The sequence below is a fragment of the Medicago sativa genome, chromosome 7 (genome assembly GCF_051527215.1).
Source record: "Medicago sativa cultivar Bolivia chromosome 7, Bolivia_mono, whole genome shotgun sequence".
NCBI lineage: Eukaryota > Viridiplantae > Streptophyta > Magnoliopsida > Fabales > Fabaceae > Medicago > Medicago sativa.
In genome coordinates, this window is record NC_140755.1 from 63308056 (window position 1) to 63334544 (window position 26489).

The 26489-nt window shown below is 31.0% G+C and overlaps 1 protein-coding gene across 1 annotated transcript; it reads right to left on the bottom strand.

Moving 5' to 3' along the window:
- Positions 1–473: 473 nt before the first annotated feature.
- On the bottom strand, positions 474–4075 carry LOC146907549 (suppressor of disruption of TFIIS-like). The gene is made up of 9 exons (XM_085722486.1): positions 3969–4075; positions 3075–3149; positions 2915–2980; positions 2668–2765; positions 2458–2495; positions 2231–2318; positions 1622–1954; positions 962–1027; positions 474–841 (listed from the first exon to the last, which is right to left on the bottom strand). Exons 2-9 carry the CDS (start codon positions 3133–3135, stop codon positions 689–691), a joined length of 903 nt encoding a protein of 300 aa, XP_085578612.1. The 5' UTR covers positions 3136–3149; positions 3969–4075; the 3' UTR covers positions 474–688.
- Positions 4076–26489: the final 22414 nt, after the last annotated feature.

Genomic DNA, 26489 nt, shown 5'->3' on the forward strand with positions numbered 1-26489 from the left:
AATAAAAAATCATATATATTATATTAACAAGTTTATTAAGAATATATACTTATATTATATATTTGTTAGTTGTTCCCCGAACCAATGTTTGGCTCCTTCACAATGCGAGGCTCAAAGTTTTTGGTTCCGATGGCCATTTATACGATAATGACATTTGTCTTAGTTACATAATTATGATATGTAGTGACATCATATCAAATATCAATCACCATAAAGTATTTTAGGTTAAATTTTTGTATAAAAATCATTTTCTTTTATAAAGAATAATGCAAATATACTCATTGTTCTTGTTTGGATTCTATTTTTTGTTTTCATTTACCTTTACACTTTGTTTGTTTCTTAAACTTAGTTCTTTCTCCTCTTTGGAGAAATGTAAAAAATTATTGGCTCCTTACATGAACATAAGTACACAAGACGTAAAAGGGAAATTTAATATTTAATAATATAATTTATTATAACATGATCAAAACATATACATAAGCTTAAATTACTTTATTATTATAATATTAATAACACATCTACATCAAGTACAATAACTACATCTCAACAAGGGAAATTTCTTATTATTTTCATTTTTTTTCATCTGAATTTTGAATTTTTTTGGCATAATTGATTAAGTAGCTCCTTGTAACACGAAGCTGCGCTACGTAGCATGGTTATCTCGACTAGTTAAATTATATTGTCAATCCTAAGCAGTCACAGATGTCTCAACAGCAAGCTTGTTAGGATAACCAACTTCTGATTTAATGTCAGATTCCCATAATTCTGGCACTGCCTCTCTAAGGTTGTGGATGCTTTCTAAGGCATAATCTGCACCTTTAATTCTCTGTGATTTACCAACCTATATATAATGATGTGAACAGTCAAATAATTAGAGGCTCATATTTGTTTGGCATATAACATAATGTCAATAATTTGGCAATTAGATACTACTGTATAACAAATGTTAGCAATGGCTTACCAGCACAGTGTCAAGTCCCACACGTTTCCCAGCTTGTATGTTTCTGGCACTGTCCTCAAAGAATAACTGAAAATGACATAATGACAAAAAAAACAAATTAGGATCACTGTTGTAAAAAGTTCGCAACCACGATCTGACTGCGAACTTTGAAATTTTTAGGTCATTGTGTATGCAGACGACAGTGCATTCTGAGATTGCATCAACCACAATTACGTGTGATTACAAATATTAAGGGTTGCGATGCTGCCTAAACCGTGGCTACAAAATTATAACGGATTGTTGTATCTTATTTAAAAACAAAAACATTTTTTTAAAAAAAATATATATAATTTTTAGAAAATATTTTTTGTTACAAATTTTAGAAAAAATGATTTTGAAAATAATCTAAAAATTAATGCAAATAGAAGTTGTTTATTTAGAGTAGCTTATTTTGAAAAGCATTTTGATAGATGATTTTTATATTTTAAAAACTGATTTTTATTATAGGAAGTAAACAACAATATAATTTTATCTTATTTAAAAAAAAATTAGTAAACAAATTCTAAGTTATTGAATGTCGATTTTTTTTTTTTAATAATCTGTAACAAACGGACCCTTAAAGTCGTAATTCTTGATTTTTATTTTATTTTAATGATGAGTGTATTAGGATTGTTTTCTTACAGTTCTTTGTGGGTCAAGATTGGCTATCTTGAGAGCCAATTCAATGGCATATTCTGAAGGTTTGCAAATAATTGGTGTCTTTGGCAACACTTCACTTTTGGATTGTGCAAAATGACCAATAATGTCAAATATTTGGAAGTTACTACCACTAGGACTTGTGGTATGATTGGCTATGCTTGAACCTACAAACTCAATATCATCTTCATCATCAGAAACACTGTTCTTGTGGATGGGATTAAGTGTCTCAAAACATATAATTCCTTCAAAACAATCTTCTAGTCCAAGCCTGTTTAGTGCCTTAACTGCATGAACTTTGTCTGCATTTGTGAAGATCTATAGGCAACACAAAATAAAGAGGTCACATTAGATTTGATTCAATTTTGAATAAACCATCATATAGTATATAAAATAGTAGTCGTTACTCGTTACGGTGTATAAAATTCGTCAATTCAATCATTATAATATTTTTTTTTTGTCAATTTAGTCTCTAATATATTAATAGCAGAGACTAAATTGACCTAAGATTTTATATCTTTTCGAACTACTTATAATATTTATACACTTTAGGTATTAAAATTTAGAGAGTGTGGCAATAACAAAAAAACTTACTAGTTTCCTATAAGGTAGGCTTAGCAAGAGGTTCCTTAGAATTGGGTCTGGCTTCAAATTCTCATATGGTAATCTTCCATGAACAAAACTGTATTAACAAAAAAAAAATCAAATATCAATTTCACAAATTCAAAACACACATAAGAATAGTAAAAAAAATTATATAAAATAGTTTACTAATTTAGAAGTGATGGAGTATAAAAAGTTTGAAAAAGAAAGTCATGTACCTGTGATATTCATCATAGTCAAAGTCATACCCAATTGCCTAAATTGACAAAAACAAAAACATAGGTTGTCAAATTTCTGTGATTCCAGATTAATATTTTTTTAAAAAAATCTCGGTAACAGATCTAAGACCGACTAATTCAAGGGGACCGATCCCACCACCGATTTCAGATTAATTAAAAAGGAAAAAAAAGTAAAGAAATCACACATACCCTTAAACCAGCCATAGTTGTTCCATAGTTTTTGTAAAGATGGTTGGACAAGTCATCAATTATGCTTCTGTCTATGCCAAGCTTCTCAACCATATAGTCTATAAATCATCAATAGTACATACAAATCAATAGTCTATAAATCATCAATAGTACATACAAATCAACATTAATCAAGACCATCAAAATTGCATGCAACAACAAATCATCAACACATTACTAAGAACATTATTAACAAAGAAATGCACACCTTTAATATTTTGTCCACATGCTTTTGCAATACCACAGCTTAGTGGATACAAAGTATCATCTAAATCTGATGCACAAAAATAAGACACAATTATAATCATAACAATATGAACACTTTAATCATCGAATTAATACATGATTTGTCTTACTAAAATTCTTACCAAATAGAAGACAATCATATTTTTGTCTTTGAGCTTGTCTAAATCGACCCTCGTACTCCATTTCAAGCAGAAAACCTTAATAAAAGAAAAAAAGTTAGCACTATGTTGCATGAGATTAACCTACCAAAATTTATATAGGGTTTCATTGTTAATTGTGATTCTCAATTTACATATCTTAGTGGCTTATGTACCTAAAAAAACAATCAAGATTTCAAGATGCTAATCCAATCCATTAGGGTTAAAACTTTTGTTTTGATTTTGAGTGGAAAATTCACAATCATTGAAAGAGAATGAATTAAAAAAAACTGATCCATCAGTGCCCTTTTATGTAAACAGGACAAAAACAAATATGAGAGAGTTTAAAAGCTTCTTTCAATTATTACAACTAAGCAACCAAAAGAAAATAAAAATAAAAATGGACCCTTTAAATCATTAAGGAAATAATGACGCAAAGCCATACCCCATTATTATAATTCTTTGAACAAAGTTCATCATGGGATATGAAAATTTTAGGAATCATATAATTCAATCATCCATTTAATAAAGTTTCTTGATTAAACTATGTATATAAGGTACTAAACATAGTCACAAAATATTTAATATCAAAACTTATAGTAAAAAGACCAAATAAAAAGTTCAAACATGTCTAGTATCTCCATAGCAAACTTGTCTACCCTCTCAAAACCAGAGGTATGGTTCTCAATTCCAAATATATTTTTTTTGTTACATTTCAAACATTTATTTAATCCATGATTAATTTTGAGAATTAAAAGATACAACCTCAAAATACACATAGTTTATATTATTATTTTTCTTCATTTTTTTAATGGATCATTAAGAACAAGAGCATAATAATAATAATAATAATAAGAACAATTGAAGTCATTGGCTTACCAGAAACAAAAGAATGAAGTAGTGAGAGGATTAAGGAAAAGGGTATGAAGAAGCAAAGGTTGTATAGCAATAAGCTTAGTACAATGGTATGAAGAAGGATGTAAGGTGAAGGGGGAGGAAAAATGAGAGGCAAGAAAGAGTATTTATAGATGGAAGAATTATTGGTTATGTGGTAGAGATATTGGGTTACAATATTACATTAAATTATTATTTAATGTGACCAATGAAGTTCACACAATGATTATTTTGATTTTTTTTATCTGGGCAAGATAGTGACACCAAATTTAAATTTGTCACAAGTTTTTTTATTTTGTTTTGCTTTCACATTGGATGGAAAGAAACAAGTCTAGTTCACACATACTAGTGTATTAATTCCAATCTACCTCTACGGTGTGTAGTTGCTTGTCAAAAAGAAGTATTAAATGAAGGGAAACTTATTCATTGAATAACATGAGAAATTAAAGTATCAACTATTGGTCTTTGGTAAGAGAACTGAACTCTTTGGATGAGTGGGAAAGAGTTTGATCTATGACTTTAACTTATAAAAATAATTCGATTGGAAACAAGAACACACTTTGTTTCTCCTAAAGGTTTTCATACGAATATTTGTCACTGCTAAATGACAATGAAAATTTTGTGCTTATAATATGTTGTTAATTCAAAAAGGCAAATTATATGGTACACCCAAAGATTTGAGTGTATTGGTACACCAAATCAATAAATTAATAGTTAAATGTGTTATTTTTTTGAAGAGAAACATTGTTTTCTATCACATATAATTATAATAATTAAATCTTATTTACCAAAACCTTCAACGAAATAAAATTTAATTTTTCTGAATTTTTAGTACTCATAATAGAGAATTTTGATTATTTTTTATGATAAAATGTAAAAAAAAAAAAAAAAATAGTATGTTTTTATAAACAATGAAATGATGTTTTTTCTTATGAAATGACATTTTCTAAAATATAAATATCAACAAATAGCTTTTTATTCCATAAAAATAATAGTTAATTTAAAGATTTTTGAAGTAGGAGTACCGATACACCTTAATTCAGAGTGTTTTGTGACTTTCCTAATAACAATAACTTCCATAATTTTTTTGGAAAACTGAAATATCTTGGTGAAGTTTCTTTTTAAAAAAAAAAGAGTTTAGATATATATTATTGATGCGGTCTAGGATGGAAGTGTGTTTCATATCTCCCACTGTGACCGAGTGAGCTCGTGTAAGACTTGTTTGAAGGGATGCTAGACCTGCCTTTTCAGTATTAATTTTCAATTTTATTTTTATAAAACCTTTTTTTTTGCTTTCGCACCGGTTTCCGATCCATCAAAGGTGAGCGACTAATCCAACTCATGCGTAAAGGCATGCACAATGGTCAAGCGTTGTTCCCCCTAACAATCGAACCCGGTATTCCTCGAGACGTCCTTGGAAGGATCTCCTTGCCAATAAAACCTCTTCTTCTTCAACTATTAACTCTTCATGTTTCAATCAATTTTAATTTTGCAAAATCCAGAAATTGGCTACACCCAATCACCGCCTCTCACCGATTTTCCGCCGTCCGTTCACCATTGCAAAGAAATCGCCATTTTAAGAAAAATTAACATGAACTCAGAAAAGAGGAGGAAAAAAATAATCATAAAATGCAAATAATGAACCAAGAAAAACGATTAAAATTTAATCAAGTTTGTAAATAATCAACCTAATTTTTAATTCACTTGTGAATTGATGTTTGTTTTTCTAAATCCTTAATGTTTTGAGGCTAGAACGTCAATCCAACGCTGATACGTGGACAAGAAGTCCTTCGGATCAAGACGCGTCACGTGAGTGAGTATGCTAGTGTTGGTGCACACACCCCCTCACTGAAGAACGCCCCCGTGCATCCTACGACATGCACATGGCCTCCAAAGGCCCCCGATGAGGCGCCTCATTTCACGGAATCTGATAGCGCCTCCTTTCCTCTATATAAAGGTGATTCAGCGTCATCCTCAAGGTACAATTCATTTCCCACACACTTTTACACACTCAATCTCATTTACTACACTAACTTGAGTGTTGGAGTGCTAACGTGTCTGCACACATTCTTCGTTCCACCGCGAAGACCTTGTCGCCACTGCACCGGAACATCATCATTCACTGTTGCATCCATCATTCTTCACCAGACATATCACTTAACTAGAAATGAAATCAAGCATATCATCCGATTAAAAAATGAAAACATTTTATTCAAAATTAATATATCACTTAACTAGAAATGAAATCAAGCATATCATCCGATTAAAAAATTAAAACATTTTATTCAAAATTAATTGTTTTACGTCTCATGTTTTGTTTGTGTTGACTGTTTTGGATGTTTTCTAAACCCCCTCCCATCCAAAAACGCACCTTACCCAAACAAATTTATACTATTTCCAGAAGTGGTTTGTGCATTTTTTTTTTTATATAAAATAAAAATCTTCATGAATACCCTTAAATTTAGATACTATCCAATGCACACTCTGATATTTAAAATTGATTGTTACACATAGTATTATTGGAAGTAGCTGTTGTAGGTGCAACATGTAAGAATCATTCTTTTATAAGAACATGTATATTCTTACAAAATTATTTTGGACAATACTAATAAGAGCTTAAATTGAGGTGCACTAAAAAAGAGTTAAGTATTCAAGTTAATTTTATATTTGGAAAATATTAGTAGAGTTTAAAGTTTATGTGACATTATAGGTCCACTAAAAACAAAGTAAGAACCAAAACTGAGTTCTACCATAAAAGATGCTAGATTGCTAGAAAAACAAGGAGCTCTAGCAAAAACATTTTATAGCACACGGATTTTCTATTTAGTTAAAATTCAAATGAGTTACACTAAATCATATAGACTTGATAAAATTTAATGAAATCAATGTAAATTTCAATCTATTTAAATTTAATGAAATCTATTTAAATTTCAATCAATTAAAAATAAACAAAATAGCTTGTCAAAAAAAAACTATAGATTATTGAATTCTCCGTTCATTAACTTCCCATAATTGCAATAAAAATTAAAACCAATATCAAATGCAATAAAGCAAGGAAAATGATATTTTTATTAATAATGTTGCATCATCTACCATTGTAAAATGTAAACCACAAAATAATAATTTGTTTTTTTTAAGGAAAACCACAAAATAATAATGTTGTATCATCGATCTCAACTTTTGTCCACAAATTTTCTAGCTTATTAAATACCAAAATAACACTTGGTCAAAATCAAATCTCTAAAAAAAATTTCATATCAATGAAAAGGGCATTTACTACCCTTTAACGTGTAGGACTCTTTTTTTTACCTAAGTACATGTTGATGTGGGGGAAAAAGATTGCTGACATTTTATTGTACACCCTAAGTTGTATCCAGCTTGATTTTAACTTCAATAACAAATCTTTCTTTACTAATTTAGGGTGGTGAATTTGAATGAACTTTGTTAAAAGAGGTATTTGAGCAAAGATATTTTGGGGCATTTTGGTCAAAAAATTAAAAGAAAGATAGTGCTGGCTGGTTGCATGACCATTCATCTGGACACTTCTGGATTCTTTTGAAGTACGTAAGAGGACTAAAATAATTGGTAAGTAGTACCTTACAGCTAATAGGACCTTCTCTTTTACATTAAGGACAAATGTTACGGTTTGTGCAATTTTGATCAATAATTATCATCCTTTGTTTCTTTGTTTTTTTTATCACTCGTACATGCGCAATATGTACCATAAAGAACTTCATAAACCACTTTTTTTATTTACTTTTGTTTGTAGAAGGTAGATTTTGCCACCACATGAATATTTTTTCTTTTTTTATAAATCAGATATCGTCTGAGTGCGCAACTGCGAAGATTAATTTCTCAAGTCTTGCGAGACTCAAATGGACGGCAAACTAACTTTAAGAGTTTTAATATTGTTGCATGCTCAATGCTGAATTCAAACCCATGACCTTTGTTAATTTACAAGAGATCGATCTGTGTCATCTCATCTAAGCGTTCTTGATACCACATGAATATTTTAAGAATCCTTTTTTTTTCTTATCCTATTAATTTATCGTGTTCTATGCAATTTGAATTATATAATCTAAACGGCATAAACACCGCAAAAAAACCTTCAAAACAAGTTAAAATATTTCAGATTTTAGAATTCCAATATGACGTGTAGAAAAATAATTGGATGAGAAAAGTAACGAATGCATATGGCCGGTGGGTAAATATTTTGGGCCCTTAAGTACTTGAAAAATGATCACATGATTCAGGTGTCCACACACGGTTTTACTTTTATCATCACAATAAAAGCACCGTCTCAAATGGTCCCCTATGTGGTTTTTTAGCCATGAACATGATTTTGATTTTTGAAAATGGAAATAATTTTTTCTCTAATAATGACTTTGTAAAGTTTTAATTCTCATTAATTTGTTTAACTTGGTGTTTGTCATGTTGCAATATTGCACAAGTTTAATAGAACGTGGCCACGTAGTCAACCATTGGTGTTTCTAAATACTAAAGTGTGAGAGACTAGGAGTCAAAATTAAGAGCACTACTGGTGTTGGAGAAGGTTGTCATAACATTGTATGTTCGAACACTTTTTCTAACATCACCACGCATCTTATAAACTATTTACGCTTCTAAATTCAAAACCAAAAAACAGTTTTTTTTTGTGTTGGTGGTTTTTTGTTTAGTTTTTAAGAGGAGTAGTGATCAAAGGGAATGTGTTCGAACCATTGTTCGAACAACTTCGCTCCCATCACTACACATCTTATAAACTGCATATGTGGAGTGTGGAAACAATGAAAACAACACTCCTACATATAGAACTTCCCATCTACACAAAAAATTCTGCTTCGGAAGTTAAAAACCGAAGGTTTCCTCGGCAGTTAACTGCCGCCGGTTTCCTTTTCCTCGACAGTTAACTGCTGATGTGCCTCTGAAGTTCTGCATTGGCAGAACTTGCTGATGCACAACCTGTTATGTGTTTCTAACACATTGTAAACACATTGTTTCAATACCAAATCATAAAATTAATAAACAAAAATTAACATCATTTAAATTGAACATATGATAATATGTAATCGAAATACAAAGAAAGTAACAAATGTCTTGAAAATTTACAAGAAACCAACAAATGTCACGAAAACTAAAAACAAGTCATAAACATCAGTCCTAAACATCAACCCCTACCTCCTACTCGTCCTGCTGCTGCTCCTACTCGCCATGCTGCCTTCTCGGCCTCCAACGCCTCCTGGTCAATACTGGAACCAACCTCTCCTTAACATCGTGCAAGGCCACATACAACTGCAACGCCATTAACCATATCATAGGTATCAGACGAGCCTCTCTCCTGGTGTTGCTGCCGCTTGTGTGCAATGATCTACTCCTCATTTGCTGGTCTCGGGGGAGATCCCAGAATAGGTGGCAAAATATGAGGGTGAGACACCCGTCCGTACCATAGCATATGTCCGTCCTCGTAAAGCCATGGCATATCTCCTATCGGCTGACCCTAACTATCTTCTTTTATGGTGTTAAACGAAAGTCAAGGAAAAGCGGCACAATATGAGAATTCCGCATAGAAAGAACATCTGTCGGAGGTCTAGGGATGTCCTGCACGTATTCGTACTGCCGTTTAACTCAGTCAGGCAAGTGACGGTACACCTTCTCAACACCACACAAGATCCAACCTAAATACCAAAATATCTCCTCAAACTCCTGGATCTCCCCATGTTCTTCGCCCGACCTCCAACATACATCATCCATCTCCAAACGATCAAGCAATGTATGATATGTCTTCCCCTCTCCATGACCCCTCTGTATCTCCCATTTTGCCGCGATTAGATAGTTTGGGAGATACTTATCACTTTCATCAACACTGTAAAGATCAGGAAAATGTGTCAAAAACCATCCCCTGCGCAATATATTTATTTATTTTAAGAATATTATAGCTAACTAGATTAAATTTGAAGAATTTATGTAAACCCTCCAAAACCCCCTAAAACTCTCCTTTAATACAATTTTAGAGTTCCCCCAATTGATGAGGGTTTTTAATTATGAAGAAAAATTAAATCCCAAAGCCTTTCCCTCTCAATATCATTTATTTTTTCTATTTGCTCCTTCCTTTTTTTTCAAACCCCTCCCCTCCCTTCCCCTCCATACTCGCAAACAAAGCCTTAGGGACAAGATTCATAGGCAAAATTTGTGACTTAACTATTGAAAGTTCTTCATTCAAGACAATGACAAATCTAATAGCAAAAAGCAGAATATGATTTTGTCTAGCAATTCACATAGATTCACAAGAACATCTATCTCTACAACTGCAACTTGGCAATCCAGATAAATTTCCATTTCTTTCCAAGGGATCTTAAACTCAGAGTAAAAAGTCGTAACAAACTTTGAATCTTGTTGTAAAGCATAAATTTCTTGCATCCATTCAGAAATTCATACCAACTCACCTTGAGAAAATTGTTTTTTAAGATCATTCCACACATCAACTGCATTTTCCATGAATGCAATGGACTGAGCAATTAAAGGGGAAACCAAACTTAGAATCCAAGAATTAATGAGCATATTGCAATGATTCCTAGCTCGAAATGTAGGATCAAAAGAATCAGTAACAAGAGGGATTGAGCCCAATAATGATAATTGCAACTGTTGATAACTAGAGAAATTGTTACAGAAGATGGACCATCGTCGGGAAGAATAGAATACATACTTGATTGATTAAGAAGAACCTCAAAATTTCCTATAATGGTGGCATTGTGAGTAGCCATTGAAGGAGATGAAGCAGAAGAAGCACTCTCAGATTGAGAGGCTCGTGAAAAATGAACGAAAATGAGAGAAAACATAAAGTGAATTGCATTGAAAATTCACATGAACTTGGAGTTGTGAAGCTTTTAAGTAGTTATTATACTATCTTAATGATGAACACTCTAAGCTAAGTTGTACACTACCATACAATATCATATATATCTCTTCCTATAATTAAAGGAATCAGTTCTAACAGATTTTGAGTTAGAAATAGTTCAAAAGTAGTGATAGCTTGCATTGCAAGTCACTGCAGTCTATAGTGCTCCTATTATATATCTTGAAGTAAACCTGACTCCATCATTTTCTTTTTGAAAGAAACTTGACTCCATCATGTTTGTATCATTCTTCCATATGATTTAGTTGTCAAAGAGAGTAATGTTCTATGTAGGGTTATTTCTCAAATAAGTTGATCAAATCTCAAAGATATATTTTTTATATTATTTTTTCCATTCCACAACAACACTTGATTCCTCTTAATTTAACGATAGAGATATTGAACCAACCGAGTGTTAGCCATTTCATTATATTCTAGTTGATATTTTTTGAACAAGTGTATTCTAATTGACATTTGATATAAAAAAATCTTAGCAATCCATTAATTAATTAATTAATTAATTATATTTCATTTTGATTTGTTCAAAAAAAAATAAAAATTATAAGTCTCCAACATCTCATATACCTAATGAATTGCCGCCCCTGAGGAACCGGACTTCACCTTTTGCCGTTGCATCACTATCAACTAAAAAGGTCAAGTACACTGCCAAGGACATCATCTAGCTTGCAAACGTGAAAATATCCAATTTCTATGGAGAGGGAGTTCAATCGTTTTTGGATCTAGACAGCTGGTTCTTATTTGCATCCTAACTTTTGAAATAATGGATTCAGATATTTTTCAATTTTTTAGGATATTTTTGTTTTGCTACAATTCTTTAGATTTTGTTTTGAATGCAAAGGAGAAGATGTAAATATTTTTAGGGTTAAATATGTTTTTGAACCCTAAATATTTTTCAAAGTTTAAGTTTTAGTCCTTCTAAAATTGTTCATCAATTTTTGTTCTTTGAAATTATTTCCATCGCCACTTATAGTCTATGTCTTTAAGTCAACTCATGCGTATACTTCATATTTTTTAATGAAATTTTATAAAGATGTTTATAATATTATAACATTTTCTTCCTCAATAAATTAGATTTTTTTTACAAGATATGAATTAAATATTAATTTTCAAGCGCTAAAATATTCAAAATTCATATTTAAAAATTAAAACTTTTGCAAGAGAGAATTTTATAACGTATTAAATATGACTACAAAAAATAATTATAAATTTTGAATGATACACATAAGTTTACTTAAATGTAAAGACCAAAAGTAGTGATAGAGAATTTTTTAGGGGCTAAAAATTGATGAAAATTTTTACAAAGACTAAAAGTTGAAAATTGAAAATTTTATAAGTAACAAAAATTTATTTAAAAAAAATTCTTGTGGTGGTGTGACTAATATTTAAAGGGGAGTTACCTACAAAATACAATTTGATACTAAGTTATGCTAATTAGGCTAAAACTACGAATTTTTTATTTTATTTTTAAAGGAGGTTAAAATTAAGAGTTGTTCCTTCTCTAAAATTATTAAACAGATTGTTTAGTGGGTCATTTGACCTCTACATAAAATCAAATAGAAAAAATGTTTATAGATAAGATGATTAAGGTACGATTCAATCTTACGGTCCACAACCATCAAACAAGAGTCTAAAAAAAAAAAAAAACAGTTTCTTCGTCTAAAAAAAAAAAAAACAGTTTCTTCAAAAGAAAAGAGTCTAAAAAAAAAAATTAGTCAGTTGTACTCTAACTTAGAAGTGGCCCCGCTTCATCTACATCATTAAAACCATATCCCAAGCGACTCAAAATTGAGTCCACAAAACAAAAGTGGTTTGTACTTATTTTTCCATAAGGTCTATATTTATTGTTCTCATCCAAATTTTACATGATCTAATATAAATCATATAATTTCATTTATGTTTAGAATCTTTTTATGTGGTAGCTAGGAACTAGAAGTACCACCAATAATATATTGTAATTTCTGTCTTTTTAGTGATGATATTATTAAAATTCTTCCAACGTAATCCAACATGTTTGTAATATGTGTTTATAATACAGCCAGCCATGACCTATAATGAACATGAGCCCCCACAATGCAGTTGCAGGGTACACACATCTACACCAACAAACGCTATTATTATTATTTTATAACAAAATAAAAAAAATCTATGCAATGAAATTCGTTCAAGGCTTTGGAAGTGATTGCATAATCATCAATAAAATTTCATTGAAAGGCCTCTATCATTGAGGGCTTGAGAGGTACAGATATAAGAGTGGCAGATTTTTCAATAAAATTATTCGAAAGCCAGGAAATTCAGCATAGAAATATAAACAATGTGGGGAAAAATCAAAGGAAAAGACAAGAGAGTATCGAATTTGTAAGATGTTTTGCTTGTGTATATTGAATGTTTATGTAAGACAATAATTTTAGAGATCTTGTGCATTTGATGCTTAGATACTTAATTTGGTCTTAACTAAACACCATCCTTATATATGATGCAATAGAGCCCTAAATTCTTTTACTAAGTTTGGTGGTTGAATGCTTGGGCCATTGGACAGCTGAGCGGGCATATGTTTTTAATTTAGTTTTAGACAGTTGTATGCATGTATCTCAATAAAATTTGGTTTAGTTGATGTCGATAAAGAGTTGACAGATATCCTCTAAAAAAGAAAGAGTTGATATTAGTGGCGTAGTCAGAAATTTTGAATAGTGGGGGCAATATATATATATATATATATATATATATATATATATATAGGGGTTTGCTAGGATACACCCACTTGTTTTTATTAAGGTGTGTTTTAGCAAATATATAACTAAAAAGTTGTTAAATACACCTTAAGGTGAATGTTGCTAAGACACACCTTCTAAAAAATAAGTGGGTGTATGTTAGCAACTCCTATAGGCATTTGCTAGGATACACCCACTTATTTTTTAGAAGGTGTGTTTTAGCAAGTTATAACTAAAAAGTAGTTAAATACACCTTAAGGTGTAGCTTGCTAAAACACTCCCACATAAAAACTAGTTGGTGTGTTCTAGCAAATCCCATATATATATATATATATATATATATATATATATATATATATATATATATATATATATATATATTTGTAGCAAGGCCATCTAAAATAATTTAGAAACCCTATTCTAATTTTGTAGTAGGCTCATCTTAAAAAATTTAGGCGTTGATGTACAATACTAATTTAGAGGTCAATACTGATTTGAAGTAGTCATTTTAGTCTCTAAATATGTGATGTGTTTTCACTAAAATATTTGAAATTTATCAAAACTATGAACACATCTTCAAACGTTTCTTTTGTTATTCATTGTATGGATCAAATTGATCAATGAAAAATATATTTCAAGATTAAATTAATTAACTAAAGACACATTTAAAAATTAAATAACTAATAAAAAAACAAAATTTGTTTTTGTAATTTTAATAGAAAGATTGATAATTCCTTTTGATTTAAAAACATTTAAGTTTTTTTTTATAGCAGAAACCTCTTAAGTTTTTCTATAATATATAATTACATTATTATCGTATATTAATTATTCAGATGTTTTTGTTTAATAGATTCCATAACATATGTATGAAAGGTTGATAAAACTTTTTTTTGAGTAAATATAATAAATAAATAAAACAATAATGTGTATTAGCATATATGTATATATGCATGGTGCCATGAAATTAGTGGGGGCACAAGCCCAAAGGGAGCTGTATGTGGCTCCGCCACTGCACTTGATATATATTCCGCAATAACGTGGGTTTAACTGCTGCTACAGTTGATATTAGGTCGTTTTGATCCTTGAGTTTTGTTTGACTCTAGAATCCTACTCACTTAAATTTTTATTAGCCAAAAAATAGTTGCATGTATGATATCTTGATAATATATATAGGATATCAATAATTAAGTGATAAATCTTATAATAAACAAATAATAATTAAGTGATAATTAGACCTTGAGACTATATATTGATCTGGCAACTATCAAAGTAGATGCAACACGGTGGAATGTGGTTGTTCTTCTTCGGAGCAGAGTATTAATGTATTTGTAAAGACGCTACAACGCTCAAGTAAGGGAGGTTTCAATGAGCTGAGTTTTTGTCTAATAATGAGACTGCATACCTTTTTAGAAGTGGGTTGGTCTTTTTATAGGTTTTTGAGGGTGTAATGTGGCTTTGAAGCGGTTAGATGCTTGCACATTTTTCCCGCGTGTGAGCCGGGTGGCTTTCGATTGTAATTAGAGTGTAGAATGGCTATGGAAGTTTCTTCTTTGCTTCACGGCTTAGCGCGTGTAGATCGTCCTTATCTTGATTATGAGTTGTATTGAGCCTTGACCCAGTTCGGAACCTAAAGAAATAAAAAGAACCACCAGATGAAAAGAATGACATATGTTTATCAACTTTTATGTCCGTGAATGATTGTTAATTATTGTATTTGTTCTTAGATATAAACCTCTTTTTCAAAAACATACGTGTTCAAGATTTCTACCAATTTTTAACCATATTGATATTTCTTTATGGAAAAACATTGGATTAATATTTTCACGTATGAAGCAATGGAGAAAATAAATTAAGGGAAATGCTATATAGAACGAAATATAAATTCATGGAAATCTACAACACACCAATATGATCTTGTATTAATTGTTGGTAACCGGCTGAATGGTAAGTGAGACGTATTTTTAATTTTTTTTGTTATCAAAGCCTTTTTCACATTCGGGATACATTCGCGAAATTTTTCTCGCCATGTATAACACTGCCGATAAATTAACCCTCCATCGAAAATAACAAATTTTGAAAAATAATGTCAACCATTCTCAAAGTTAAGGTGTCTAAACTGAAGAAGTATAGAGGTCTTTTTAATGTAGCGCTCATGTCAAAACTTTCAAAACGGAAGTGGATGCGTTTGATGGATAGAGAAGAAACTACTTGATTCAACTTGTTAATTACTACAACTACGATTTGAATTAGTTATCCTTACATTCAAATACATTGTTTGCAAGTAACTTCCAAGAGTCAAATCGGCAAGGGTATTATATTGTTGAATTCTTTCAAAGGCGGGGTATATGAGACGGGTCGGGTTTCGACCAAAGCTGATTGTGAGACCAATACAATTCCTCTAGTTCTGGTTGGATATCCAATCCGTAGTTTTTATGAAAACCACGAACCAAAGCAACCTATGATGCCTATGATGAATGGTTGCGTTGGTTCACGGGTCCTAAAGATTTGTTTTTTAACAGAAATAAAACTAAATCAAAACACTTCCTTTAGTGGAATATTCTGAAACCTATAATATTTCAACTATATGCTATCAAGCGTAAACTTTAAGCACAAATAATATACTCTCAAGCACACATATTCAAATTTTTTAAATATACAAACAATGGAAAAATGGAATAAAAAAAAATAAAAATGATATGCCAACAAGTTGGTTGACGGGTTTAAAATTTCAAACTCATTACCTAACCCAAATACTTTCATTTTGATTCGGATTCAACCGGTAATGGAACAAACATTGATAAATATCTCAGTTGAACCAGGTTGTTTATCGGGTTGAAGACTCGTTCACGAGAGGTAACCACTAAGGGGACAATTTTTTAAGAAGTCAAAATAGTCCATCGAAATTGTTATCGAAAATAATTGAATCTGACACTTTGAGAGAAGCACACTTCAAGGTCTCAACCAGCACCATGAGACCAACCTAAGTGTGTAACCACCATGAAGACAATAATAGGTTATTTTCATCTAAATCTAATGCTTCATATGTATTTTGCTTTAGTGAAACTTGAAATAAAGGACTAGAATGAAACTTGAAATAAACATAATGGACCAAAATCCTAATTAAAACTTTTAAATTGATATGCATATAATAACATGTAAGGGGGGAAACGGAAAGAGAGAGAGACCACTACTTTGTGATCCTTTTGTGTCATTGATTAATCCTCAAAATGTCCACAGAAGATACCTATGTTTTTATCAATGATTCAATATATATGTTGACACTTTGTGGTGTGATGTGGGCTACTCTTCTTGAGTCTCTTTGAAAGCTTCATTTCCTTATTTCCTACCCATAATAATTCCATCCACTTGAGTTGGCTCTCATTATGTCCAATTAATTAATCTAAACTTTGTATATAAGACATTAGTTTTTTGTTCCAATGATGTCGCAGCTCGAAAGGTAACTGCTTGTAAACCGTTGAATTGAATATCAATTAATCCTACTAGATGAAAAAATAAAAGTGAATGATGTATGGACCTTTGCATAAACAACTACTAATAATTATTTCACTATCCTAAATTATAAGTTGTTTTGAAGAAAAAATTAGTTTTAAATTATAAGTCGCTTTACAATATCAATAAAACAATGATGTTACAAGTGATTGGTGGGTATACTTGACAAAAATTAGTGGGTATTTTATCAATAAAACAATAAAACAATTATAGTTTCAAAAATTAGTTTCAATTTACAAGTGATTGGTGGGTATTTTACGTAAGTAAACTACACTCATTTGGTTGTAGTGTGTCTGTATATTTGACAAAAAGTTATAATATCATTTGATATTACCTTTGCATATGTACAAACTAGTTCATATATCGTCTTCATTCAGTTCATTTGATTCTATTTTTTGTTTCATTTTAAGGATTTTTCAATAGAACATTAACATACAACAATGCGATTAATTATACCTCTATATACTTTTTGTTGACAAAATTTACCTTTCATTGCTTGGGAAAAAGGAAAAATTGATTGATTAAGAAAGCTACAACAAAGAAGGCAACAAATTGTGATGTAGAAATTAACAAATAAAATATAGCCACAAAAAATGGCATGACAAAACAACTAATATTTTCTTTACTTTCACATTGACCTTGAACGTCTGGTAAGCTCCTAGATTTCCTAGTTTACACATCATGCAATTGATTATATAACTTTTTCTTGTGCAAAGTTCAGAAACATATTGACTAAAAATATTTATTAATGCACAATTTGGGCAAGGAGATGAAAAATTTAATGGGAAAATGTGAAGTCTTCAATGTGATCATAGTGAAACGTGGCAAATGTTAGCAGGTTATATACCTAGTGGAACTGCAAAAACCACAAGACACAGTAAAACAAAACACTAATCAGAGATGTTAAGAGTCTCACATCGGATATGTGATGGTCTGACAATGTGTTTATAAATGAGGACAATCATCACCTCACAAGCCGGTTTTGTGGGGTTGTGTTAGGCTCAACCACGATTTTTAAGTCTTTTTTTTAGACAAAAGAGAAATATATTAAATAAAAATAAACATATACAGAGACTGAGGGGACATTAGACCTGACCCAGGTACAACAAAACAAACGCTTCTTATGGACGCAACTCAGCGAACCCGCGTACGGGTACAAAACCAAATTGAAAAAAAAATACAATGAATCGACCAGCCAACACTGTATCAAGAAGATCCACATACCAACAACCCCCTGAGCAAAGCAGCAAGCGTAAATGCTCTTTCGAGCGTAACCATCCAAAAACAACCCATAAACTGATATGGATAAGAAGTCAATACCGGAGTGAAGGCATACCTGATGCATTATGCCTATAGACTTGGCGACGTCACCAAATCTATAGGCAAAAGAACTTTTGCATAAAGTTGTTTACACACTTGTATTAATAAGTTTTATCATTTAATTAAATGAAAGATGATGAGATATATTGATTCAATTGTAGAAAATACATTTATGCATGATTCAAATGTAATTTATTTGTACATCTTAGATACAGGGACCATTTGGATTAGCTTATTTTAGAGCTTATACAAAACATCTTATGCAAATAACTACGTTTTTATGTATTATTTACAAGTTTGTTAAGGTATTTTATGAAAAAACAGTTTATAAAGATACAATTTTAGTTAGTGAGAGCTTATAAATTAAAATAAAAACTTATTTATTTACATAAGCTATTTTTCATAAGCTCAATTCAAATGGAGCCATAGACTTCTTTATATATGTCAAAGTTATTTTTATATTTTTTAAAAAGTTTAAAAAATTCCAGGGTTTAGCTTAGTTGTAGTTTTTTATTAAAGTAAAGTATTTCTTCTTTGATTTAAAATATAAGAGACATTTGATGTAATTAGTCTAAAATTTTAATCAAATATATTAATTTTTGTTGGTTCAAGTTTGTTCTATATTTAAGATTAGAGAAAGTGTTTTTTATCGAAGAGCATTGTGTTAAAAAAAGTATTATTTAATTGTCACTTATAATTATGCCAATTAATTTTCTATAAAAAAATTTAAAAATATTTCCATTCACTAATATTATATATATATATAACTTTAACAGCACACTCTTTAACATACACTTTTCAACACTATTTTTTATTGATTAAAGTTCAAGAGTCTCACTTAATTTATATGAGACTCACACTTTTTCGTGAAACTCACGTGAATTTTAACCAATATGTGTATTAAAAAGTAGGGTTAATAGACCTTAACCCCCTGTAATATAAGCGACTTTTGATTTTTCCCCCTGTAAAAAAAAATTTAGATTCCGTCCTCGTAAAATGAAGATTCTTCAGGTTTGCCCCCTGAGCCAGTTGAGTCAGCAAAATCTCCTACATGGCAGCTGCGTGGCATTTTCTTTTCTTTTTTTAATTCCACGTGTTGCCACGTGTTAAACACGTCATTAAAAATAAAATAAAATTTTTTAAAAACCAAATTTTTTTCTGAAATGTTTTTAATTAATTTTTTTAATGTAAAATTTAATTTTAAAACATAATCAAAAATTTCCATAAATAACATAGATCTTCTCTCTTCTCTTCTTCTCCAAATCGAATTATTTCTCTTATTCGTTGCTTTATGTTCCTTCTCTTGTCTTCGTTCCTTTCACTTATCTTCTTTCTCTTATCGCCGTTCAGTTTGCTTCCTTTCTTCTCCTCTTTCAAATTTCGAATTAGGGTTACTGAAATGGCAGAAAGCAAAGCATCTTCTGTTGTGGTCTCTTGTAACACCCTGTTTTCCCAATTTAAGTAAATACAAAGAATATCAGAGTTTCTCATCCGAAACGGAGTATCACAAATTACTATTTATTCAAAATAACCAGCCTTTATAAAAATCCAATAGTCATATGCAGCGGAAATAGTTTTACATCATTTTATAAAATCCTTGGCGCTAAAAGGCCACAACTTAACATCATAAAATAGTCTCCATGCAATTAGTCCAACAATAATAAAAAGAAATGCGTAACAAGGAAAACAATGCATCAAACAATCCCCATCCCGTTACGTATCAGAGCATCCTAGACGACACGACGGTCGACGGAGATCACTCACAACTGCACTATTCTTCGTTACCTGCAAGTTACTCATACGAAGAGCAACATTTTCAAGCAGAAGGGGTGATTAATCAACAACATATATTTAACATTAATATCATCACTTAACATCATTTAATAAGGATAAAACAACCAACAACATCTTAAACATCAACAATATATATATATATATATATATATTCATCATTATATAACATCAACTAATGTCATCCATTAAGGTCAGAACAGCAACAACATCATCAAGGGCATCAACAACATCTTAAACAATCATCATTTATTTCATGTTATGACGACTCTACAATGCAACAACAACTCCTCATCTTAAACAACATCTTAGACAACTTCAATATGCATGTGGTACCACCAGGGCATTAAGCCCCCATCTCTAAGGTCATAATGGACCTGTCGGGCATTAAGCCCTCATCTCTGACTATGCAACGACATAACTCTAATGCAACAACATAACTTTTGTACAACAACTTGAATGGCATAACATCATAATATTATGCATCATACAATACTCACATAATATATTCCAACATATCAACAACAATAACAACATATACATTAATCAATTACATTCATATCAAAGTCCAAAACATTCTTCAAAAGCAAATCAAGTTTGATCAATACGACATAGGCCAAATACTCATAAGACACCTCAACTAAATCCCTAATACTTAAGTTGAAATTGGGAAACCAACCATAAGTTTTTGGACTAACTTGGGATTAGTTATGCTAAGTTTTCTTAAAGTTTTCTGAGGACCCACTTGGACTATTTTCATCATAACTCAAAATCTACAAATAATTTACTAGTCACTCCAAATCCATTAGAAAGCTAACTCAATTATCTACAACTTTTATGTTTACACCTAAACCTAATTCAAAACAGAATCGGGTGAAAAAGACGCAAGAACGCGAAAAATAGGGAATGTTGTCACTATTACATCATACTACGATGGAATGTGATAGACTTTTAGCAAGTGTACTAAAAATGCATCGAAGTAATAAAATTTATAAGTTCGTATCCACAGGGACTATTTCAATTTCTACTCGGCAAAAGCGTTAAAATAAAGGATTTAACAAATAACGGGTATGTAGAGCATATATTTGATTGAGTTCAACAACAAATAAAAATAAATGGTTTTGGAAAATATAGAGATAAAAAGTGATCAGGTCTTTCGAATCAATTAATTATCGCTGTTTGGCAAATTGCACATAGTCTCTACAATTATTCTCCTAGACTCACGACAAATTAACAAAATAGTTTTGATCAATCCCTTGACTCAGAACACACTTCTAAAGCTACAACACCCTAATCCCTTAGGTGAGTTCGTAACCGTTGAAGGCTTTATAAACGTTAATTTTTATGTCATAACCTAACAATCATCTATCCCTAGATTGACCCGTTAGATTAACCAGAATTATTAGATCCAATTCAATAGCTAGGGTCAGTAGTCAATTGATATTTGAATTCAGTTTATATGTGATCAGTATACAAAAGGCATTAAGAGCAAACAATTCTGAATAAAACTAGGATTATAATTGTATTAAAAAGAGTTTATACAATCACATGGTTCAAACAGCTCAAATTAAAATCATCTCAAACCTAATCAAAAGGAAATTAGCTAGATATGATCAAAAGAATAAACAAAAGTAAAGAAAATAAATAAACCGATAGAACTCCGATGTCGCCGGTGTTGCTCTCGGTATCTTTTCAATTGCTACTGACGTCTTTCCAATTTCATGTGCTTTTCTCCTGGTCTTTCCGTCTCGTGTTGCGTGGTGTGGTCCTTCCCTTCTAAAACGTGATGCACCAAACGTGAATGAATTGCTTTCTGGAGTCTAGCTTCTTTATATAGGTTCATGTAACTAGTTCCTTTTCTTTCTGAAGCATAATGTTTTCCTTTTATTTTCTAGTCCCATGACCCATCACACTTAACATTAAGCCTAAGGGCTTCTCATATTTTGTTTTATTCACACCACCGAAAGTAAGCACTTGTTCATGTGGCCATCAAAATAATTCAATTAATCAAGTTTCTTCTTTTTTCAACATATGACCACTAAAAATACTAATAATGCATTATTTGACTCGATTAATTAACAACAGTAATTTATTTAAAATGACTCCAAATTAAATATTAAACTAGTAAAATAGACTAAAAACTTAACCAAAAAGACTCTGAAAATATGGAATGACGGACTGTCATCAGAATGCATCGTACTACGATGGAATGTGCTGAAAAATTCATTTTTGCTACTGGAAAAATCGTAGTACGATTTCCCAGCATCGTACTACAATGGAACGTGGACAGCTATACGGAAATAGACCAGTTTTCACCCCAAAAACCCCAATTTCATCAACCCAAACCCCAAATTTGATAGGGAACATTGTCTATGATAAATCTAAGACTTGAACATCAATTGAACATAACTTCAATGAATTTCTACTCTATTAACAACCAAACACATCTTCAAAACCTAATTTCTCAAACAACCAAAACTATGAACATCAACATAAGATTAACCCTAATCCCCAAAACTCACAACCTGCAACCTTTGTGAGACCCAATTTTCAGAAGAACATACTTAAGATTAGAGAATATGAATCCCGCCCTTACCTTAGATTATTTTTCTGAATTCCAACGGCTGCGTTCTTCGTTCTTAGGGTTCTCTCTCTGAGTTCTCCTCTTTTCTCCAAAACGTACGTGTTCTGATTTTCTAACTCTTACTGACTCTTAACCTATTTTATAATTACTCTTCTCACCACAATTTACTTCCTCCCCTCTTACTTATTTATTTCTAATAATTATAATTCTCCCCCACATGCAATAATATTAACACATAATATCAATTATTAATATATATACATTCCATCAAAATATATAAGTCACATAATATTATACTAAAATGCAATAAATCAATTAAGTAATAAATATTAAAAGTAGGCGTTACATCTCTGATGGAAGGAACAAACCCAAATGTGGATGCAGTGCTTTTATGAAACTGTGGGTATCAAACACAGACAAAAATCCAAAGAGAAAATTTTGGAGATGCAGAAATTTTTGGGATGTAAGTTAGCATATTCCATTGATTTTTTTTTTTTCCATATGGAAAATCCTTTTAAATATTCTGAGTTGATTTTGTTTTTGTGTAGAACGATGACCACTGCAATTTGTTCATATGGGATGATGAACTTGATCATCCCAAAGTAATAGCAATGCTTCAAAAAATTGCTGAGAAGAACCTTAACCGTGAGGCTGATGGTGGTTGTAGCAAGTATCAAAATCTGGGTTCAACTAGCTTGAACAACATTGATAATCTGTCTTCAAATGTTGAAGTTGGTTGCAATAAGTGTGGATTGTTGTCTGAACACCTTAGGGTATTTGGCAAAGACATTGGAAAGGAAATTGGAATTGAATTTGGAAAGAAGTTTGGCAAGGAATATGCTAAGGAAAATGCCTCAAAGAAGCTTATGAAAACAAAGAAGAAGCTGCAGTACGAAAGGAAGAAAAGCTCAGGATTGATGATTGGACTTATGTTGTCGTGGATCTTTTTTTCAGTTGTCTTTAAGTTGATGTAATTCTAGTTTAGTTCATCTAAGTTTATCCTTTTGTGTTTTGGTTTGGTGAAATGTAATGACAATTGAGATTTTTAATCTCTATTAATGAAGTTTGCTTTTCTGTCAATTTTTTCTTATCTATCTAATTAACTTGCAATCGAAGATGTTAATGACACAAATGAATGAGAACATTAGACCAAAATATTTGAACAAAACATTACACCAAAATATTGCACATACTGTGTTATGCTTCATTAGAACCTACATCATAATAATGCACATGTAGTGTTATGTTTGCAGGTTAACATTACACCAAAATATTGCACATACTGTGTTATGCTTAATTAGAACCTACATCACAGTAATGCACTTTGAGTGCTATGTTTGCAGGTTAACATTACACCAAAATATTACCAAAACACCAACAGTCATTACACAACTTGAAATATTGAAAAGTTAAATTAGAACATAAACAGCTTAGTCTTCTTCAATAAAAACAAGTGTAGGCATAGTTTTGATATAGGGCAACACAATTCCTTCCTTGGAAGCAATGAATCTCTATTTGATTTTTATTTCAAATTAATTCAAGTCTTTATTCATTTATGTTTTAAGATCTGTTTAATTTTTATATGCAAAAGTCTTAAGACTTTTACGAATTCTTAGGAGTGTGACATACCTAGAGTCTTTGACTAATAATAGAAATAGGAGGCTATAAAACATATTTTTAGTCGACTTTTCCGAACGTTGCATATAAATTTTATTCTTTCTCCTTAGGAAGATAGGGTTAAGCCTATTTATTTAGTTTACTAAGAAACAACAAGGTTTTGTGGTGAACTTCTAAGATTCATAGGTCATATTTGAAATAACAATCCCTGTGGAGTCAATTTTACTTACTACTTTATTTCTTGAAAACAGTTTGATGCACTTGCCAAATTCAGTCATCGATTGGTATCATCCTAGCTTAATTTGACAGGTATTAATCTTATATGTGTGTTCTTATCTATTTTATCAATCTTTGATTTAGGTTATATTCAATATGAGATTGGAGGAAGATTGTTAGATAGAAACAATTGTTAAAGCTCGATGTTGTTAGACACATTGAGTTGTTAAGTTAGTGGATTTATTACTGTGTTAGTGATCGAATGCATTTAACGCTCTCAATATCTAGATTCATTGTTGTAAATTCACACATCCCATTTTTTTTAATTTGGTTTCACGCCCGTACGCAGGTTCGCTGGATTGTACACGTGATGCATATGAGTGTCTTGCTCTGAATTTAGATTCACTTATTTGGTTTTGATATCTTTACAAGTTTGGGTTGTTCATTTTTTTTAAATGAATAAGGCTATATGCCCCCCAATCTTTTGTAATCTTTCTTTTTATTTAAACTACTTAGAGTATTAGAAATCCATCTGCGCCCCCATTTTCTTAATATATATATATATATATATATATAATAAGAGAACAAAAGAGAGTAGGGCTAGACAAATATGGATTTGTTCGATCCATGTTTTGTGGCCCAATGATACCCACTACCGACAAACCCAATATACGTTTATTATTATATTTCATTGTATATAATCCAATAATAAATTACACTCACCTGATTTAAAAAAATTATTGAATGAAACGATGTCGTATTCACTTTTAGATAAATACTTCTCATTTCCTTCGAACAAAAAACCCTAACAGCCACAACAGTCACAATTATACATGATTTCTCTTCTCAGTTCACTCCGCCGTTTCTTGCACTCAACCATTTTAGATCTTTCTTCAATCTGAGTACGATCAATTGCTTTTACATCATAAGGTATGTGTTTATTTTTGTTTCCACTTTGTCTAAGATCAAACAATCATCTCACAATCTTCTATTTTATTGTCTAGATTTGTCGTCGTCTTTACTAACTTGTAAAGACATGACTGCTAATTATTCTAGTTTATTCTCTTTTTAACATTAAAAATAAATATCATTGATGATGATTTTTCATTGCTTTCTTGCATCTGCAAGGTTCAATTTTAACCATGTTGAAGCATTAGCAAGATGCATAATTTGTTTATAATAGTGAAGAAACTTGAATGATTAGTTTAATAGTAGGTGACTGTAATTTATGAACTATTAAAATGGTGTGATTTATGATTGTAGTTTAATATTGGTTTGTTGTTCTATTGGTTGTGCTTTGATGTGAACATATGATAAATGGAGGCCTTAGACCAAAAATGATGTCTTAAATTAATATTAAATTTCATTAGATTAATGATGGATGACATCAATATTCATTTCGAATTTTATATTTTTTTATATATTTTATTTTCTTACCCTACCACCTCCTCACTCGTCCTCCGAAATTCTCAAAATACATGTGTCAGGTTATATAATTCGAAGACATTTTACTTGATTTCAGATTATATAATCTGATACCTGTCAAAACCCTAAAATATATTATAATTTATATGATTGTCTCTGCTAACCAACATACCATTCCCATAAAAAACTGCACATCATAATCCACGCCCAAATGAATACTAATAATGAAAAGTGAAAAAGGATTGAAAAGGTTATTTACAATAGAAATGTAGAAGGATGTGAGACTATTTATAGCCTCAACACCATCCTAAACTATAACTACATCTAAAGAAAGCTTTTAAAATGACCAAACCAGTCAAAAATGCATTTAATACACCCAAATCGTTCAAATATTGCTTGTAACACCGCCGTTCAAATTCTAAACT

Bases quoted from the DNA above. Each gene is read 5' to 3' on its own strand.
- LOC146907549 (XM_085722486.1), bottom strand. From the start codon at position 3,135: ATGGAGTACGAGGGTCGATTTAGACAAGCTCAAAGACAAAAATATGAT. The intron at 2,981-3,074 runs GTAAGAATTTTA...TTTGTGCATCAG, and splicing joins ATATGATTGTCTTCTATTTG to ATTTAGATGATACTTTGTAT. The intron at 2,766-2,914 runs GTGTGCATTTCT...GATGATTTATAG, and splicing joins ATGTGGACAAAATATTAAAG to ACTATATGGTTGAGAAGCTT.